Source organism: Clavelina lepadiformis, chromosome 1, assembly GCF_947623445.1.
Source record: "Clavelina lepadiformis chromosome 1, kaClaLepa1.1, whole genome shotgun sequence".
Classification (NCBI taxonomy): domain Eukaryota; kingdom Metazoa; phylum Chordata; class Ascidiacea; order Aplousobranchia; family Clavelinidae; genus Clavelina; species Clavelina lepadiformis.
This window is the reverse complement of record NC_135240.1, coordinates 28,285,516-28,306,196: the sequence shown is the minus strand read 5'-3', so window position 1 is coordinate 28,306,196 and position 20,681 is coordinate 28,285,516. Positions and strand designations below refer to the sequence as shown.

General features: G+C 38.4%; 3 protein-coding genes across 4 annotated transcripts in view; all 3 read left to right on the top strand.

The window, feature by feature from the left end:
• Nucleotides 1-1,518: 1,518 nt before the first annotated feature.
• Nucleotides 1,519-8,977, top strand: LOC143463781 (uncharacterized). The gene is made up of 13 exons (XM_076962114.1): nt 1,519-2,315; nt 2,695-2,909; nt 3,027-3,244; nt 3,363-3,510; nt 3,629-3,712; nt 4,266-4,403; nt 5,123-5,255; nt 5,328-5,550; nt 5,643-6,776; nt 6,951-7,086; nt 7,154-7,938; nt 8,106-8,272; nt 8,455-8,977. Exons 1-13 carry the CDS (start codon nt 2,263-2,265, stop codon nt 8,717-8,719), a joined length of 3,699 nt encoding a protein of 1,232 aa, XP_076818229.1. The 5' UTR covers nt 1,519-2,262; the 3' UTR covers nt 8,720-8,977.
• Nucleotides 8,978-11,801: 2,824 nt separating this feature from the next.
• The window catches only part of LOC143447100 (uncharacterized), a 45,867-nt gene continuing 36,987 nt past the window's right edge, over nt 11,802-20,681 (top strand). For both annotated transcript variants that reach the window (XM_076947045.1, XM_076947038.1), the window contains exons 1-2: nt 11,802-11,886; nt 12,274-12,466. In XM_076947045.1, the coding sequence (XP_076803160.1) occupies nt 12,326-12,466 (141 nt within the window). In that variant the 5' untranslated portion in view covers nt 11,802-11,886; nt 12,274-12,325. The remainder of the gene's footprint in view (nt 11,887-12,273; nt 12,467-20,681) is intronic.
• On the top strand, nt 12,775-20,522 carry LOC143447047 (uncharacterized). The gene is made up of 8 exons (XM_076946971.1): nt 12,775-14,557; nt 15,487-15,873; nt 18,383-18,421; nt 18,625-18,783; nt 18,907-19,006; nt 19,100-19,237; nt 19,312-19,467; nt 19,655-20,522. The coding sequence occupies exons 1-8, from the start codon at nt 14,449-14,451 to the stop codon at nt 20,298-20,300; spliced, it is 1,734 nt and encodes a 577-aa protein (XP_076803086.1). The 5' UTR covers nt 12,775-14,448; the 3' UTR covers nt 20,301-20,522.

Here is a 20,681-nt window from a genome sequence, read left to right as displayed (position 1 = left end):
AGCATAAACACCATCTTTAAGCTTATAAATTTTTTTGGTGAAATAGTAAAAACCTTATTTATAATGCAGAATAAGTTTTAAGTGAGATGAATTTGACCACGGATGACATGTGTTAATATTAGCTTCTTAGATGATGTCACTTTGACGCTACACTTTTGTGATATATATATTTATTCATTACTTATAACTTCTTATTGTACTTTCTATTTTGGAAGTAAATTGATATGTTTTCATGCAAATTTAATCATAATTATATATATACACCATCTGTTTTTAAAAAAAACAACAGGTTTGTTTTACTTTTGAAATGACCATGACCAACTATTGGGAGATATATTGTAGTGTGTCATAACTTCTGCCATTTAGGCCTTTAAATGTAGATGAGACCAGTGGATATTATTTCCTTGAATTTTGGAGGAGAATGATTTGTAGAAATTGTTGTATTTGTTGACATCATCTATTGCCAAATAAGCTGATTATGTCATCATTATTGTATGTTTAAAACCGCCACCTGTGGATTGGCATAATTGACATATTGTGGGATCAATTTACAAAGATGTGGGAATGAAAGTTTATAAAATACGGAAGAAACTCATTTAATGTGCGTTTTCGTATAAAACAAATATTTCTCAGCACTAATCTACTTCTAAGGATTTCTTCAAATTCGAACTGTTGCAACCAGAAGCTTTGGTTGCGGCAGAGTGCAAAACTTTCTATGAGGTCATAAGGCAAATCTTAATTTTGTTTCATAGTTGTTACAGTATTCGTTACGGTTGACTGACATTCCGAGCATAGTTGTCTTTCGATCGATTTTTTTGTCTTAATGTGGTTTTGCTTGAGTCAGATAAGAAATTTTTAAGATTCAAACTGGTTTAAATAAATAGACTCCTGCTAAAAATGCATTTCAAGTCAATTTTTTTTAATATTATTCGTTAGTTTCCTTGTCTTTATGCAAGTGTGCTTTATGAGAAAATAGTAGTATTATACTGACAAGTAGTATTATATTATACACACAAAATATTTTCATATACACCACAAATATGTGTAGGTGACAGATTTGTTCAGTTTTTGTGCCTTTCTTTCTTCTGTGTTATGGTTGTATGGTTATGGCCAGAATGCATAACTATATATTCACGACTTTCGTATGGCCCGAGGAACTTTCTAGCATTATTCTACAGGTTCATGGATGTCAAATCTACTTTCAATTATCTATTAAAGTGTAATTTAATTCAACCATTGCTTTGCGATGTTGTTTTTTTCATAATGCGTTAAACTTAGATCAAACTTCAGAATATCTTCTTAAACATACACTCAAGCACATACACATACAACATACACAACTTAAAGCTGTATTTGATCCTTTTTGTATACCACTTCTCTATCAACTGCCTCATATAACCTACAGTTAAATCTTAAGCTTCATATTTTTATTGGTGTTTTTGCTGGTTTCAGGCGATGCTTTACTAACTGTTGGTTAGCACTTTAGCAGCCACCACAAATATGAATGCTGCTATTTCTCCTGGAACCTTCATAAGAGCTGAAAAAGTTAATGTGATTATGTAGCATATTTATTTGTATAGCATATTTATGCTATTGTTTTCAAAGAAATTGATCTTTGCTGTCAAATAAGCCCGAGAAAGCATTGAATTTTGGCTTATTAGCTACTTAGTAAACTAGTGAAACAGTTTCATTGACAAAGGAGTAAAACTTGTTGCTGTTTTGTTGCAGGCTTGCAGCAGTATAACTGGATAACCTGTGTCTAGCAATAGGAATTGCAAACTGTGTTGCAAAGATTTTGTGTAATTTTTGTTTCATTTTACCAGTTTATTACAACGTTATAAGGTTCTGTATAATGTAAACTTCTGGTTTGATGCAAACCTTGCTGATTGACCTTTGGTCTGGAAGCTGTCGTTGGGGATTTCACGGTTACAATTCGTAGGCAGACAGTTCAAAAAAACGGTCACAGTAATCACCGGGCTTATGTGATTTTATGAGCATGGAAAATTAATTCAACCATCAAGTTTTTATATACTAAAATACCAACTAACTTGCCACACGTGATTGTAGAAATTTAGAACTTATAAACTGAAAATAAAGTGCGTGTAAGCAAACGAGCTTTTTGATTGGTCGAGAATAACTTCAGCGGGTACGCACAAAGCCACGAACGAAAGATGGTGGCCGTTCTTACAACGTGAAGTTATGAATAAAATGCGAAAGTGAAACGACATGGTTGCCGCTGTAATTGCACAGAAATTATCATAGATGTCGCATAATCATTCAAATAAAGACGAAAGTATATTGGAAAAGAATGACAGGTAAGCAGATAGTAGGCCTAGGTCTACTGTCTAGGTTCTAGTCTAGCCTAGTTTCTTCAAAGCAGTTCGCTACTGCGCAAAGGTGCGGCCAAGTAACGGCTTTTTACTTTATAGAAGTGGTAAATGATATGAACAAAAGTTTGCTGCTTTATGTCATATTTGCATTCGTTTGTTGATACCGGATTTTTACGTCAGGCATCAAGGCGATACGTCAGATTCAGTCCACGCGTTTGCGGCAGCTGTTAGTTTTTGTGATCTGGCCGCCATGTTGGTTTTCTTAGAACACCGGCTGGTGAAGAGTTGTATTGTGCGGCGCTATTATTTGATAAAATACGGTGTTAATTGCTGTATTTTGTTTTATATTTTGATGGTAATGCAGCAATGTGATGCAATGCGATGACCAAGAAGAAAATTCGGCGGCAACACAATGCTTGGATAAGGTCGCCAACGCCGATGATAACAACGCCCAAACACCTGATAAAGGACGAGTGCTCAGAAGACGACACCAACCTTTCACTGCAAACAGTGATGGGCCCGTGCTTAGGGCAACTGTTAAGCCTGTGAAAAGGTTTATTCCAGAACCAAGTGTAATTGGTAGGTTTTTGTGTTGTATTTAATGTGAAGTTGTCAACATATATATTTTTTCGCTTTCAATCTAGCTGAGACTTTATGTAAATTATCAGGCATCTAATGACTTTCTTTATTGCTTAGGTGGTGCTCCTTGTGGTGTACAGCCAGCTGTCCAAGTTTCGTTGAAGCAAAGTATTCCCAATAACACTGATGGTGGCTTGGCCTCTGGAGATGCAAAGCCAAAGCGACAAAATTCCAACTTGCAGCCGGAAAGTTTACCACCGGGGACGAAGAAGAAGAGAGTCCGAGAGCAATGGAACGTGGAAGATAAGAATCATTTCTTCGATGCCGTTGCTGTGGTGTGTGCTGCGGAAATTAACTGCTATTCGTTATTTGACAGACGTTGTAACATGAACCATGTTTTTAAGAAAGAAACTTTCACAAACTTTGCTTAAATATTTTGTGTAAATTTTTCAGCATGGTAAAGATTTCGATGCGATCCAGAAAGCAATTGCCCAGAAACATCGCAAAAGAGGAGATGACACCGTGATAAAAACCAAAGAGCAAGTCCGCCATCTTTATTATAGAACTTGGACCACAATAAGCAAGCTATTAGACCATGAAGGTAACTCTGCTGCAGTTAACGGTTTAAGATTAGCAGTTACGTGGAAAGCTTCAATACATTGTTTATACTGACACTTGTATTGGTGAAACATTTTTATGATTTGAACACTTTTGTTCAGCTCCTTCCAGCAATAGTGCCAGGGCTTCACAGGAATTGTTTGCCGTCATCAACTACGGAGAGCTGAGGAAAAAACTCGGTGGATGTAAGTTCCAGTGTTGCATTTTGTATCAGGTTTTAACGGCAACTGTTAATAGGCAACACTAGGGATGGGCCAGTGTGCACCGAAACATTAGGAAGTTTCTTGGGTTTTGTTCAAGATTATGATAATGAACGTGATTATGTCACTAGCTTATGGCCTTTGTATTGTATTTACAACCAATTGTTTTTATTAAATCGTTTGTAATCAGTTGGTTTATCTTGCACCTAAATTTTGAGTTACTGCTCCTTGACTCTGCTCATTTGTGTTGATCGTTTGAGTGACAGGTGGTTGGTGCCTATATGATGAATTATAACCTTCATAGTGATGGGGTCTTAAAAGCAAACAACTGCTCCCACATTTGTCATGTGGCTGTCAGTTCACAGTAAAATGAACTGATATTTGGTGACAAATTCAGATTTAAAAACTCCTGCCTGGGTTTGCTGGACTTTTTGTAAAGATTCCATTCCAGTGGCGCATTTGCTCCTGTGCATCAGCCTTAGCTCACACTTTATTTGATTTGTTTAATTTCTTAACAACATGTTCCTGATTGATGTAGATCTCTTGAAGAAGAAAGGAATTCTAAAGTTGAATGAACTGATCAGTTTTGGTTCAACGAGTGTTCGTGTAAAAGGCAAGAATTATCGAGTCAAAACCCCATCTTGTAAAGCTCTGAAGAAGATTCATGACAAAGAAGGTTCGAGACTTTGCTGTTTTCCAGTAAAAATGTTTGGAGTTTTATCAAGATACGCCATGTAGTCTATGTGCTTATTGCTAAGAACTTGAACCGATGCTTTTTGTCTCGCACCTTAGAGACCAATTGTGTATATGTGTGACCTGTTTTGTTCCTTGGTTTATGTTGAAATGATACGAAAGAATTCTTGTGTTTTAACTCTTGGCAAGTTGCACTGTGGTTAGTAGATGATGATTTCTTCATAAACAACTTGATTTATTATTTTAGAACCATATCTATTTCACGGACGAAATCAATTTAGAATTCAATCTTAGCCGCAGTCTTCGTGAATTTTTTATTTGAGATTATATTTTTTATGTGATGTTGCTTGAATTTGAGCAATTCACCAGAACAGCTGAACTGGAGCAAGCATCATAATGCTTTGCCTTTGGTATTGCAACAGTAGCACCACACAGTATCGAACACAGGTCGCATTATTATCAAGTCTAGGGTTATGTGCGGGAGGGACTGTCTTAGTATTGCCATGTACTGGTTAAGCATAATTTATAAAATTGGTAACAGCGATCTTCGTAGTGCTCTATCACTTCGGGACTAATGACTTTTTTTGCAATAATGCATGCGCTGTCTGCATGGTGCTTTAACCACAGTTGTAAATTTGTTACTAAATTACCTCTTCTCGAAAATATTTGGTAAAACTGGTTTATATACAAAACATTTTCCAGATGCAGTCAAAAATACAAATTTCACTGAACTTCGAAGAATCAAACTTCCGTTGAGAGTAGATCTGGAAATGTACCCACTGACAATGAAATCTTGGAACCGGGTTCATCTGCTGGCCCACAACCCCAGAATAAGGTCAGAGGTCACCATCAGTGTGCATGAGACGAGCGAATCAGCAAACATCAACTTGTTGATTTCTCTCCGTAGATTCAGTGTCCCCCTGGACTGCCAGGTCTCGTTCCTCCTGCTCTACCTCACAAAGAAATGGCAGAAACTGAGTCACAAATTGTTCCAGGTCGCTGAGCACGGCCACTTACAAAGCGACCCCCTCCCCGCGCACACTCCCGCAGTTGCCATGGAAATCGATAACTTGATCGAAGTCTTCGTTCCGCCTGAACTTTCCATCAAGGCCAACATTCAAGTTCAACAAGTCAGTCAGACATTTTTCTTCAACTTTTTATTTCTTGTAGTTCTGTTTGTCGATGTCTTTGTTTACGTGACTGTTGTTGTGATTTTTCTTAGGTTCTGATGACAAAAACTCATTGCGTTGTTTCCTACGTCACGCGCAAAATTGCAAAGCAAAATGTCAGCTCAAAAAGACGTAAAAAACCTCTGACAAATAGAAATCAGTCAGAAATGGCCGAGTCATGCACAGTGATGGCTGCTGACTCGTGCGCAAGTTCAGAGGATGAATGTGTGACGGCGGATCCACTTTCGGACTACGAAGCTCCTATGGATGAGGTCTTGGAGGAAAATATGCTGTGTAATGACGATCAGGCTGAGAAAAGCTTAACAGAACCAAGCAGATTTGAAAGCAGTGAACAACTCTCAAACGAAACTGATTCGAATTGCATAAAACATGTCGTTGAACAGAAAGCTGAAATATCCGCTGAAATTTTAGATTTTGATGAAAACTGCCTCACTGCTGACTCAGCAGATTCTTGTGAAAGCAATGAATCAGCTACAAATTTAAATTCAACGCACGAAGTTCCGAGCTCAAGCAAAGAATGTAAAGAAGAAGATTTTGAAATGGAGGGACCTTCTGAACACGACACCTTGTCAACCAAACCAATATCTACCGACACCTTACAACACATCGTGGATTGTTCTGTTATGCCTGAGCATGACGATGTGGAGAAATCGACATCAAATGGTGATGATGTCGTCCTAGATGAGCCACCAGGTGACCTAAACGTGACTATTGATTGCACGAAGTCCATGACCCCGACAGCTAAAACTGTGACTTTTATGGACTCGACAGCCAGTGTTGATGAAAGTCCGAGCACATCAAGCCCAGGTGTGAACTTGAACTTGACAGAAGTGACTCGATCCTGGACGTCTGAGAACTCGGGCGAGAAAACTTTAGCCGAGATCTACTTGATGTTGGGCAAGCCCGGTGCGTTCCGACTCTGCTATGACTTCATAAAGGAGTCGTCGAGCAAAATGGAGAAGAACTTGCCGGATCAGAGGTTCACGACTGGCATGAAAGCTTTAGTTCAAGCTGCCACTCTGCTTAGGAACAAACTGGATGATAAGACTTCAAGTGAACCACCCACCAAACCTCATACAACTGCTGGTAAAGATAACGCAAAGTCTTCGATTAAGAAAGACAAATCGAGCTGCAGTGTCGCAATCCAGTGCAATTTGGTTGAGAAGGTTGGTATGTTGTCACACTTCATCAAGATAGGGACTAAGCTAAGGAATCAGTTAAAATTTGTGCACTGCAAACAATTTACAATAAAAGTACGTTTGTTAATCAATTAACCAATTATAATTTGTGTTTAAATTGAAAATAAGTTGATTAAGCTTTAAAGTAAATAATTTGTGCAGGCCACATCATCAGTCAGCACTTCCACAGTCCATGCAGCGAGCAAGAAATACCACGGTAGGGGCACAAGCAAGTTTGCGTCAGTTGGCACAGACTTTGCTGTGCCTGACGTCCCGGCTGGCCGACGCAAGAAACCTGGTATGAGTCCAACCATCGTATTCACCTGTCAATCACAGTGACATAACCAACTGCATTTAATTTTCAGCCAATGACGATCTAGGTCACACGAGTTCATCTTCCAACGATGTGAGGCAGAGGATCCAAGTTGGATTGGGCGACGTTCAATTCCGCAAACAAATGGAGGCTTTGAATCGACGGATGGATTTGTTTCGTCCTCAAAAGAAAAATCGGTCGGCAAGAAAACCATTTATCGTCCAGCGCTCGATGGTTCCTCACGGTGAAGTGAGGAAGATGATGACGTTGTCGATCGATCCTCGTGTCATTAACAAAGCAGGAGGAAGTTCCTCATCTGCTCCTCTCTCTCAATCCCAGATTGAATCGATCGGAACAACAAGAGCACCAACATCTGCTGAACTTACCCCGCAAACAAGCTGGACTTCTAAACCGAGCAATTTCGGGGAGGCGTTAGGTCTCAAAATACAAAACGAAACTCGTGATGCTGTGAGTAGCCTGACATCAAACATCATCGCACAGAACGTGGGATTATCATTGGTGGGGAATATTGAAGATAGAGACGACGTCAATGCATCTGGAGAGGAGAGTTTATTCTTATCAGAAACATCGAGCAAGATTAATGACGTGGATGAACTTTTGCCAAGGCACGATTTGAACGAAGAGTTGCAAGACGAGCAAAACACAATGCTCCCCCTTGTGGTGGAAAATGATGTCACGTTACCAGTCCGAGCGCCAACACCAACCATAGAGTCGATCATGCAATGCTTTGGTGCTGACTCCAACGATTCCTTCTCAGCAAAACTCATGGCAAGAGAGGGAAGTTTATTCTCATCACAAATAACTGCTGGTGGTCAGGTTTGTTGCATCATAATGCTCTTGAATATTTGATAATAATTTGAATAGCTGAGATAAAAACTTCAATAGAGTAGAAACTATACAGTAGAATGAAATAATGACTTGAATTACTTGGATATTGTCGTATAAGCACTTTATTTGCAAAATGATGTTTTGCTTCTTACTAGTCCAATGACAAGCCTGGTCCATCGTTATCGATGCCAGTGTTGGACTTGCTGTCCACGCCGCAAAAGCCCTCATCACCGATACATCCGTGGTCGATTGGGAACCAGGAGATGTCTGGAGGATTTTCATCCATCCTCACTCCACAGAGAGTCTTCATGAGTGACAATGAGTACGTTATCCTGATTGTGTACGAATTAAACAACTTTCTTCTAACGTTTACTGGTGCCAGAACATGCAACGACAAGTTTAACATGTGATATTAACATTTCTATTGAGGTGCCCAAGTCACTTTTACCATCATTGCAAAGTTTACGTCGTGCTTTTATCACATGAATCGGTGAATTTTTGCAGGGATTCGTTGGATAGTTTGACGTTCAGTGTTTCAAAGCGTCGGAAACTCGATGGGAAGGAAAATGGAGACAACGAGGGACTCGGATTCAATGATCCGGAAACTGAACTTCAACTTCAGTGTCTGATGAGTGAGAACAGCGTCGATTTCATGTCAAAATTCCAAGACCTCATCCAGCAGAATCCAAACTCAAACGACTTTTCCAATCTAACATCGAACAACTCAGATTATGAAAGTATTTCTAAAATCAGGAAAGGAAATGGTTGAGAAAATTTTTAAGTTATTTCTATTTTTTTCTTCTTCGTTGCTTTTTCTACTTTTCATGATGAAAATATTTGCAGTCAATTTTTTATCGTTTTAACCTATAATGTTGATTTTTGAATGTACTTTCCCGCACGTGAACTACTCATCACTGCTCAATTATCTTCCTTCTGTTTTATGAAGATTTTTTATATTTTTCATTTTGCGATTTTACTTGAAAGATTCACAAGACAACATGAAAATTAAATGTTTTGGAAACATCTGTGCAAGTTTTATTTTTATATCTTTCTGACCCCGTGACCTGAATGCAAGGTCATTATTGAGTAGATTTACAAGGGTGAAAGGTCAAACAATCCTCAATATTTTTCATAATGATTCTTTCTCATTCGTATCGTCCGACGCTTTACTTGCCCATCAAGTTTTGCAGAAATGACGAGAATTATTCCCTGTGAAGATGACGTAATCACCTTGATACCACCCCCCTCCATTTGTTGCACAGCTTGGGTCGGTTTAAAACTTTAAAACGTTAATTTCAGAAATTGGATTCATTACAATAATTCTCATATGGTAAAATATAATGGCTGCTACCTGGTTGTAAACGATGAAATCTCTATTTTAGACCCAATTACATAAAAAGGATTTCTGAATTTTCTTATCCAGGCCTCCAGCAGGGGTCGGTAGAGAACATATGGAAGCCGGTTTGTTTCGATCTTGACTTAAACCTGTTTTGGACAGGGAAGTAGCCTACGCGAGGAACATCATGAAGGTCGACACGAACGAATCCCGAATCTATTCGTATTAGAACTGAACAATAAAATTTCATCCAAAAGTTATTAAGTCTTGCTTGTAACATGACGTAATCGATAAACAAATTGCTTTCTTTCAAAGAATAATATTTAAAAAACGATTGAAAAAGCAAAATCGTTAGGAAAATGATTTTCACTGTAAGTATTGCTAACTCTATTTTAACTTTGTCGGGAAACTAGATCATCATTTTTTTTACCAAAGTCAGCAAATTTATAAGTAATATTGTATTCGGGTTCGCCATTGTTGGTATTCGTGTTCGCCCGAATCTTCCATAAAGACGATATTCGGCGAATCTAATCGGGGTTGGGTTCGTATCGGCCCATCCCTACTAAGCAGCAAGCAATAGTATGGCAATAGTATGGCAGCAATAGCAATAGCAATCCCTGCATGGTATTGCACAACTTGTACTCACCGAGAAAGACACTCAGCTTTTGTCGTCATAATCGAAGCTTTGTTGCGTAACATAAAATATTATCTCAAATGCGTTATGATGACGTTGGAGGGAGTGATGACAATAATGTTGGTGACGTGAGAGACATAACCATCACATCATATAAATTCGGACTTTATCGGCCGCGCGGTGCTTTCAAATTTTGTTTATCGTGTTTGGTTTTGTTGACATTATGCTTGATGAGATCTGCGGCTACGTCACACTAGAAGATAAATTAATCCACAGATTCGCCACCGCCAGTGTGTTGAGAAAAACCATGAGGTATTTTTCCATTTCCATTTCCTTTCATGGCCTCCGCATCACGTGACCGTAAGAAAGAAATATGTGACGTCATGCAAGAGAGATAAGAGAATACCAAAGAGAACAAGAATGTTTTGTTAAATGTGTTTGTTGAATGTGATTTCTATTTAATAGGGAGGTGCCGCGAGAACAATATTGGATGCGGATCCGAATATTATAACCCGGTCAACTCAAATCTATTCGTATCAGCATCAAGTGACAAAAATTTCCTGAAAAAGTTGCCAAATATCGTTTGTAACGAGACGTAATTGCTAAAAGTTAATGATCAAATGACGATTAGAAAAGCAAAATACGTAAATGATCTCCGATGCCAAATGTTGACTCTAGTTTAGCTTGGACAGGAAAATAGATGTTCATTTCTTACCAATGTCGATAAATTTAATTCTAACATTTTATTCGGGTTCGCCATTGTTGGTATTCGTGTTCTCGCAAATCTATCAAACAGACTATAGGCCTATTCGGCGAATCTATTTGGATTCTTATCGGCCCATCCCTAATATTTAGCGCCAACAACCATTAAAGAGGGTTTAGTATACAGTAGGTTTCAAAAAAGTGTGAATTACTTTGTATATTTTTTTATGTAGTAAAATTATTAAATTATGAATTATTTTTCTGGTCATGAACTTTAGGAACAACCGTGTACGTTGTTGTTGAGGTCTTCCGCCAAATCATAATAATCTTGACCTCTTGACCTTTAACTGTTACGAGCTACAACACAGCTACTTTCCCCTGTGACTTATGTACGTATTGCATTTGTCAAAGCAATAGTATGTAGTAAGATATCTTAATTATCACTACTGTTAACAAATTATACTGAATATGACGCATGTTCTGATTTTGCCCAGTGCACTTATAATTGAGTGTGTGATGTAGCTACAGCATTTTACCGTGATCTCATTCCATTGACCAAAATTCATCGAGATTGTTTGAGGAAATACTGTAGTATCTGTTGCTTGCATTTTTGTTTGGAGTTTGTACTTCATTATTATATCGTTCGTTTGTTAGTGTCAAAGTGTGATTAGCCCAACCCTTACGTTCGATTCTTAGCTTGTTTCAATGGATTGACCACCAATCTATATCAACTCATCAAGGCAACTTGATCGGATGACACAAAACAAATGAACTCATAAACCTTAGTAACGATTTCAGTTGTTGCACAAAAATTGAATGACAGGGTTAACTTATTTTGTGGTCGTGGTTTTAAGAAGTTTTGATGCTGAAGTAGAAGGGTAAATACTTCGTCAAATATCAACCACGGTTATTGCACCTAGTGCCTGGTGCAGACGAAATCCAGGTGTTTGTGACTTTACCAACGTTCATGTTTGTTTTAAGATCGCGAAAATCGCCCAGCAATTCAGTTTTGTTTCAAAACAAGAAGTAATCGTGGCAGGATTCGACGCGTGTTGGTCCCATTGCTTAACGCCGCGTGCCAAGTGACGTTTGCCTATTGTGACCAAATCACTGACAGCTATTTCCCTGGGGTATTCCCCTCTGAAAACCACCTCATGAACTTGTATCTCGATGTAAGAACAAAGCAACCGCTTCAGGTTCTCTGTCTGCGTATGATGTTGTCATGACTGAATAGGCTGCAACAGCTCAATATGCGGATTTTCAGGTAACTTGTAGTTTTCACTTTGCTAAAAGATGCCAGTACAATGTTACTTGATGTCAATGTGAAAGATTGGTGCGATAAAAGAAAAACTGACCCTTCATTGTCACAAGTTTTGTAATAGTGGTGTTATATGAGGTGCACTTTATAAATTCTTTGATGATGTAAAGTTTGTGGCAATGAACAAACGAGTGCTGTGCTTATTCCATGCGGACATATTGCCTGCTGTGTTGGTTGCACTGAAAATGCATCGACTTGTCCCATTTGTCAATAGAGTGTTTGCCAAAAAATAAGAAAGAAACTTTCATCGTTGTAGCCAAAAACCTTTTAAACTTAAACTGACGGCAACTGAAATTATTTATGATGAGCTAATCTAGATTTTTATTTACAAAGAAATCAATCTTGAACAAAAATTGGAATCTTGAATCGTTTCTTCAACTTTGGCATGGCAACACTGGCCCGATCACGCACATGGCCAAGGTCACAGTATAAAGGTCACAGAATTAAGCAAAGATCAAATAGAAAGAGAAGTCGAATAAAGATGGATTCTCTGCCAAATGTCCACATCAGACAACCACGGCAAACGGTAAGCGTCAGTGTACTCGCTCAATTAATTAATATCACTAAATTTATCATTTCGTTTGGGATACCAAAATGTACGCAATAAAACTAATATAGCTACAACATGACGTGGTAGTGAAACGGCGCTGGTTTTGTCTTAGTTCAAAGTCTTAATTATTCAAATGGTGCGAAATAGCTTGGATACTCTTTTCTCTCCATTGGTTTGCTCAAAGAAATACGAGACTGTAGCTAAAAACAAGTTCTTTCCTCTTTTTTTTTCTTTTTCTCTCTCTTTTAAATCTGTTTTTCGCGGACAAATCACGTTCGCTATTACTTATATGTCGGAGCCAGTGTCAGTGAATTTTCCATCGCATCTTGCGCAAGGCTGCCACTCGTAGGGATTTTACCCTACGGTAGGGTTTTTTGGCCCCTTGTAGGGTGTAGGGTGACCCTACGGGTTTTTCACCTTTATTCATAGATTTCCTTTTGTTTAAAGTAAAATAAAAATAAATTCAAATAATAAATTTACTGAATAATGACAAAAACATAGTCTAAGCCAGGGGTGGCCAAACTGCGGCTCTTTAATGAATTAGCATTGTTGAATTAGACATGCATTTTCCCGGTCTAGACGAGTTGTTTGATCAGATTATGAAACAATGCGTTCTACCTCATGTAGTAACAATGGACTCATTGTTGTAACAATGGACACTTTAGTTAAGTAAATTGTCAGATTGAAGCTGTACGTCAGGGATGACCTAGTTTTAAGTCTTGGTTATGGTTTTACTAATAATTGTAAATTGCAAAAAGAGTTGGAGAAGCCCAGCAGGTGGAGACTGGAGAGTGAGACTGTGAGACAGCAGATGAGCAGAATCAGCAGATTGAACAGACAGGATTACAGGAATCAAGTGATCTTGTTTTAATCAAGTCAAGTGATCTTGAATACGATACTTTTATCATTAAATTACAATTATTCTGGTTGTTGACAAGTTGACAACGGTAATGCCCAAAGAGGTGAGATCCAAAAATTCTAGGTTTCGGTCGCTAAGCTACAGAAAAGAATGGGAAAAGGAAAACTGGGCACAAGGATGGTTAAAAGTTTCGTCTCAGGGAGCATCAAAAGCATTTTGTCAATTTTGTGACAAGAACATTCTTGCTGGGAAATCAGAACTAATGAGGCATGTAAAAACTGCTCAACATTGTCAAAATGCTGCACAAGTTCTTGGAAGCACATCGATGGAGCAATATGTCACAAGTAGTCAAGGCTGCATCAAAGCTGAATTAAATACTGTGGCCTTAATTGCAAGACGCAATATTTCTTTCAATTTCATGTCATACATGGTACCAACCCTGAAGCATATTGCTAGTGATTCCAAAGCAATAAAAGATATGACCTCTGGTTGGACAAAAACAACATATCTACTAACAGAATGTCTAGCTGTTGATGCTCATGAAAGGTTAATTCAAGAGCTACAAGAAGCTAAAGGCTTTTCAATTCTCTGTGATAAAGCATCAGATATATCAATTACAGTTATACCAACTCATTAGCCTAAAAAGGGAAACACAATTAGTGGAAACACAAACGTCAGTAAATGTTGAACTACTTTAGTTCTGGTGCTTTTGTACTGAAACTAAAGTAGTTATAAAGTGCCATAAAACTGCCAAAATTTCTTTTTTTTTTGTTCAAACTGCGTAGGGAGATGTAGGGTTTTTTTAGGTGTGCTGGTAGGGTTAATTTCTTTTTTTGAGTGGTAACACTGATCTTGCGCAACACATTTGATAGATTTTCGCCTGAAAACGAGTTCTTTTTTTACGGATTTCTTCTTTTAGCCTCTTAGTAAGAGTGTTAGCGAATAAAACGAGACCGGCCGATTGTTATATATGGAAGGCAGTGCTGAACAGGGATACCGCAGTTTAGAAACCGATAACGACTGCTTTGGACCCACAACAAATTTAAGTTAGTTTAAACAAGTTAATTTTAGAAGTAAAGTTTTATTCGAAGATTCCAAAATGTCAGATAGCGGATGTCAAACTCAGCTTGCAGGGATAGAATGCGATGGAAGAATGATAAGTATGGCAAGAGATCCACCAGGTCAAAATAGCGTTTACATTCCACCGGGTAAGTTTGACTTGTAACTTGTAGATGACCAATTTTTGTTTCGCTCTGCTGTTTGCTCATGTCACAAACTGGTCGTTGAGTTGTTGAAGACGCAAGATTCAGATCCAAACAGGAACATGTGGTTTAGGACAGGGCTTCCCAAACTCTTTTGCTCGCGACCCCTTTCAAACTTCCGAAGTTTTCCGCGACCCTTCACGTTTAAATTGATAAGCAGTGCGAAATATACCTTTGTCATTAGTGACATTTATTGAGGTGCAAAGACTGAATTCAAGCAGCAACCAGTACTCAAAGCCTACTTACTACTTTACACATATGTAGGCTACTGGAAACAGAAAGGCACACATTTATTCAGTGTGATTGGTGCGACTGCTTTCTGCTACAAAGCAAGTCCAGCCGTGACTCAACTGTTAATGCTGGTCTCAAGGCGGTTTCACTGTTGATTAGGTTGGAACGGTATTTTGTTTTGATTGCCGTTAACGTTGAGAATGCTGACTCGCACAGATACGTATATGTAATTATGTATATGCAGTACTTCAAGTGAAATTGGTATACGCTATACGGTATATGCTATATGGTATATGGTATGGTATACGCTATACGCGACCCCTGAAGTTCGTTACGCGACCGCCATTTTGAGAAGCCTTGGTTTAGGAGATTTCTTGTAACTATGTCCTTTTCGCCCCAAGTATTTAATTGTTGGTTAAAAATAACTTTTAGTTCATGAGTTTGGAGATATCTTTTTTAAGATAATTCAATGAATCAAATAATCGGTTCCATATTCTTGATTTGTCTCTGTAATGCTAACCGCAATGTAATAAAATCACTTAACAAAACGAAGAAGCAGTTCTAAACCAATATGACGACAGAGTTGTTTAATATTTGCCATTCATTTTCCATCTATTATTTTGTACCTTGCGCTTCTTTCACAGTTTCAATCATTCAACGATTTGATCAAAGAAGAAATGTGACACCCAAGCCCCATTCGTCCCATAACGGCCCCATGCAACGTAGCAGCCCTCCCAGCGCTGGAGAGATTCTAACCCAAGGACTAGACTTTATGGAAGAAACCGGACAACCGAACACATCCACCTATCAGACTGCGTCGGTTGCCCAGGCAACCAGAGTACCGCCACCTAGTGTGGTCGCTGCAACCAGGGCAGCTGAGAGAAATTCACTTGCTCACGTGACAAACTCTACGTTGGGAGAAATCGAAAGATCGCGACTGACGACGAATTCTTTGTTTCCATGTTCGAATTCTGTGAATCCTCACATGAGGAGCGAGGAATCTCGTCAAAATAGCGTTTACATTCCACCAGGTAAGTTTGACTTGTAACTTGTAGATGACCGATTTTTGTTTCGCTGTGTTGTTTGCTCAAGCCACAAACTGGTCGTTGGTAGTCGTTGATAGCTGGGTAGTTTTAAATGGGTTAGAACGCAATTAGTCGCATTTTCGGCGACTTTTTAACCGGAGGGCCGCGTTAGGCGTCGACCTTGGGTATTACTTGAGTGAGTGGATCTGATAAAGTACTGGCTCGTTTTTTCAAGCTTAAGATTCAGGCATCAAAGGCAGATATTTGTGACTTCTCTAACTTTTTTCCTTTTTCCCAGGTGTAAGAGATCAAGCAAAAGGTTGGTATTGCAACGGAGGATTACAAAATTGGAAGAGAGATGACGATCCTTGGGAAGAGCACGCCAAGTGGTTTCCACTGTAAGTTGAACGCTAAGTTCGAAATACAAAAATTTTATTTAAAACTGACTTAAATGTTGATATGAACCGACTTTTCTTCGCAATAAATTTAACCTCAAGTTGTTTTCATCTCAGGTGCGAGTTTGTTCTTCAAAAAAAAGGAGTTGATTTCGTTCACAACATCGTGTCCAGGTTTCCTAATCTAAGGAGACCGATGATACGAAATCCATCCAACATCGCTCAAATAAACAGAATAACTTTCAGAGGAGCGGGGAATGGATCAAAGTGAGACTTTTTTGCATGCAGTGTTGTGGAGTTTTGTTGCTATTTCGACTGTATTTGGTATGAGTGTTGTTACAGTACATTTCTTTTAAATTGATTTTCCTAAATTAATAAACAAATTGTCTTGCAGTGTCCAGCGATCTCCATTCAACTGTTTTCACACTCAATTGTTCAACACATTCGCGAATTCGATCGAGAAGTCGATCTTTTATTTCAACCAATGAAGCTGGACATGATGATGAAACGTATCGATCTGAGAAGGAACGAATGTGCACGAACTGTGGCGAGGATGTGGCGAGACAACGGCTCATTCCTCGAGCACAATTTGATTGTTGTGATCGCTGTGATAAAATATTTTCGGCGGAACCTATTTTTCGCGTTCGTGTGGATTTGAACTGAAACATGTTTTCCGACCGTTTTAATTTTGTTATTTCTCCAGCTTTATTCCTTAAGATTTGATTGCTTTCTTGCACTTCAAGATATTTAAAAAGAGAAATTTTGATAAACTCTGTTACAAATTCTTGTCGTTGTTTGTTAGAAATCTCGTCGATAACCTCGTGAACACAAGCGCTGTATAAATACAGAAGAAAAAGCCGCACTTTGACCTTAAGTGAGCAACAAACGAATGATCGGCGAAACGCAAATAATCGTTTACCAACCTTTAATATCTATGACATAACATTCTGTGTAGTGACCTTGCTAGCTGGGTAGTTTTAAATGGGTTAGAACGCAAGTAGTCGTATTTTCGGCGACTTTTTAACGGGAGCGCCGCGTTACGTGTCGCCCTTATTCAAGCAGATAACGCACAGATAGTGATGTAACATTAACAAGCGGAATTTTTTTGACCTGGAGTAACCTGCACAGCCATGCGTTCATCCATGTAAGTGTATGTCACGTGCGTCGTCGTGACGTAAACGCACGCTGAAGTCTAGAAAATGTTCCTATAGAAAAGATTACAATAAAGAATTATTAAGAAGTTTACAAAACATTTTATTTCTTAAACTGTATTTCTGTTGATGCTTTAATTATTTTAAAGAATTTCTACGTCTATGTAACAGCTTACACGCGCAATAGTGTTCATAAATATTTTAAGGAAAAAGGTTTCTTTTTAAACATGGACAACTTTGCTTAGAATGCATGGTATTTGTAAGATGGTAAGAAAAAAGTCATTATTTCAATAAAGAGGGTTCTTCTTGGCTTATAAGAACTCGTAACTTCTCTGCAGATAACTAATTAAAGCAAAATTATCTTTTGTTAACTGACAATAAACTTAATTGAAGATATAAAACTTGTGACGCTGAAATTATACAAATGCTATTTCTGGAACTGAACAATAGCGATGGATGAAACACAAGTTAACGGAAAATCCGGAAAGAGAATTTTTTTAAGTTTCCGTAATAGTTTTGCAGGGTGACCGAAACAAACGCTACGTATAATATTTTTTTTTTCGTCTCGATCTATGACGTCATAGTCTCTGTGTTTCGTCTGGTCACTCAGCCATTCAACACTCTCTCATTCAGTCTTTTTCCTTTTGCGTGATGTGCGCCTGTATATAAAGGGGCCTGTGGCTATACAGTATAAAAAGCGAACACATCAGACGCATAAATGACGTCATACTCTCTGGTCACTCAGCCATTCAACAACTGTTCACGCTGTTTGTGGCTATACAGTATAAAAGCGCGGATCCTTCGCTGCCCATAGCTCAGTTCATGTCTTTCGCCGCCCACAGCTGGCAGCGTGAAAATTTCTTCGGCTTAGAATGTAGTTGAATATCGTACCGACTTTAAAGTAGAGTAAATTTCAACGATTAATTCATTAAGGCAACACAATATCACCCGTCAAAATGTTGTTATCAGATAACATAACTGAAGAAGTTAGTGAAAGCGAACAGTCAGGTGAGAATGTTTGCAAATTTCTTTAAGCCTGCTCTCAATCACGTACGTATACAATGGAGATTCCTTTCCACTGTAAGATTATGTCGGTCATTCTTTTACGCAAAGTATGACGTTGGAAATTTTAAAAAGATTTAAAAGCTATTGGATAGTTACGTCTTATAAAATCTTATATATCTTATATAAACATCTTATAAAATCTCAAGGTAACAAGACTTTGTTTCCGTGTTCGAATCCGGTGAATCCACACATGAGGAGCAAGGAATCTCGTCTTCAAACTTTCCTGGATCACTCCTCATCGTGGCCTGCTCATAGGATTCGGGCAACTCCCAGACAAATTGCAAACGCAGGAATGTATTACTTAGGTGAGTGGATCTGATAAATTACTGGCTCCTATTTTCAAGCTTAGGTCTCATGCATGACATAAGAAGATTTGTAAGTTCTGTAATTTTTTAACTTTTATAATTAAAAAGTCAAATATTCTCCAGGTGTAAGAGATCGAGTAAAATGTTGGTATTGTAACGGAGGATTGCAAAATTGGGAGAGAGATGACGATCCATGGGAAGAGCATGCCAAGTGGTTTCCAATGTAAGTTGAATTTTCCGTCTCAATGAAAGGATTTATCAGATTTGGCTTGTTTATGATTTCTATGTTTAACAAACTTCTATCTTTTGTCCGCAGGTGCGAGTTCGTTCTTCAGCAAAAAGGTCCAGATTATGTTCATGGGATCGTTTCTCGATTCCCCAATCTAAGAAGACCGATAATTCGGAATCCAGCAAATCCGACTGCACAGCTCAGAAATTTTCAATCAGGTTCAAGGTGAGCTTCGTTACATTATGATGATTGCCGTTCAAGTTAAAGAAATTAAATTTTGTTGTTTTTGATTTACGAAGAGGAAATCCCAATGCTGGTCCGAAGATCATCGATCCCATGGAAGCGGCAACATCTCTAGAGAGGAAAATTGATGAGGAGATGTCTTCATCTGAGCTAATTGAGCAAGCAAGACAGTTTGGGTTCGATGAAAGCGTGATAAGAACTTCTCTGAAGAGGTGAGGTCCAAGATTTCAATGACTTGTTCTAGAATTTGACTTGAGTTGCTTCGAGTCAGTTGACGCGGCAACTTGACGATATAACATTTAAAATGATTTAAATGACATGTTATGTCTATGGCCGGATTGTCTGAGGTTTTCTTGAACGATAAGTGATAACTACTTTTTATTTCAATTTTATTGATAGTAAATTTCTTTCTGTTGGAAAAGAATTTATTTATTTCCTAAAAAATACGAAGCCACTGGCAACGGATTTTCAAGTCTTGAAATCTTCGTTGAGTCCATTCTTGCGATGGAGGAAGAATCTGCTTCCAACAGATCTGAAGAAGGAAGATCAACGTCTGCAACGGCTGAAGCAACTCCGACAACATCAGCCAGCAATCTATCTACAACATCCGGACTTCAAGAGATTCGTCGTTTACAGGAGGAAAGAATGTGTAAAGTTTGTGGCAATGAACAAGCGAGTGTTGTGCTTATTCCATGCGGACATATTGCTTGTGTTGGTTGCGCTGAAAATGCATCGACTTGTCCCATTTGTCGATCGAGAAGTCGATCTTTTATTTCAACCAATGAAGCTGGACGTGATGATGAAACTTATCGCTCTGAGAAGGAAAGAATGTGCACGAACTGTGGTGAGGATGTGGCGAGACAACGGCTCATTCCTCGAGCACAATTTGATTTTTGTGATCGCTGTGATCAAAAATTTTCGGCGGAACCTATTTTTCGCGTTCGTGTGGATTTGGACTGAAACATATCCGACCATTTTGACTTTGTTATTCCTACAACTTTATTCCTTAAGATTTGATTCTTCTCTTGGACTTCAAGATATTTAAAAGAGATATTTTTATCAACTCTGTTACAAATTCTTGTCGTTGTTTGTTAGAAATCTGTTGCAGTTTGATATATTTGGGTAAATATTTTGTGGCCTTTGGTTTCCTGCAAACTTTTACTTTTATTGTGAATGCGAAAGTTCTACCAGTCAAAATAATTTGCAGATGAATGATACTTTGAAATGTTTATTTTTTGCATCTGGTCAGTAAAATTTGAAAACTTGATGTCTGTTGGATCTGAAGATCGTTGACCGATAATCAGGAGATTGTGACTACATAATTAGGAAAGTTACGTAACCATAGACATTAGCCGGGAAAATAAGATCGCGATTAATTTACTTGTAAGGTTTCATTTTTAACAAACAATTCGGATCTTTTTGTGAT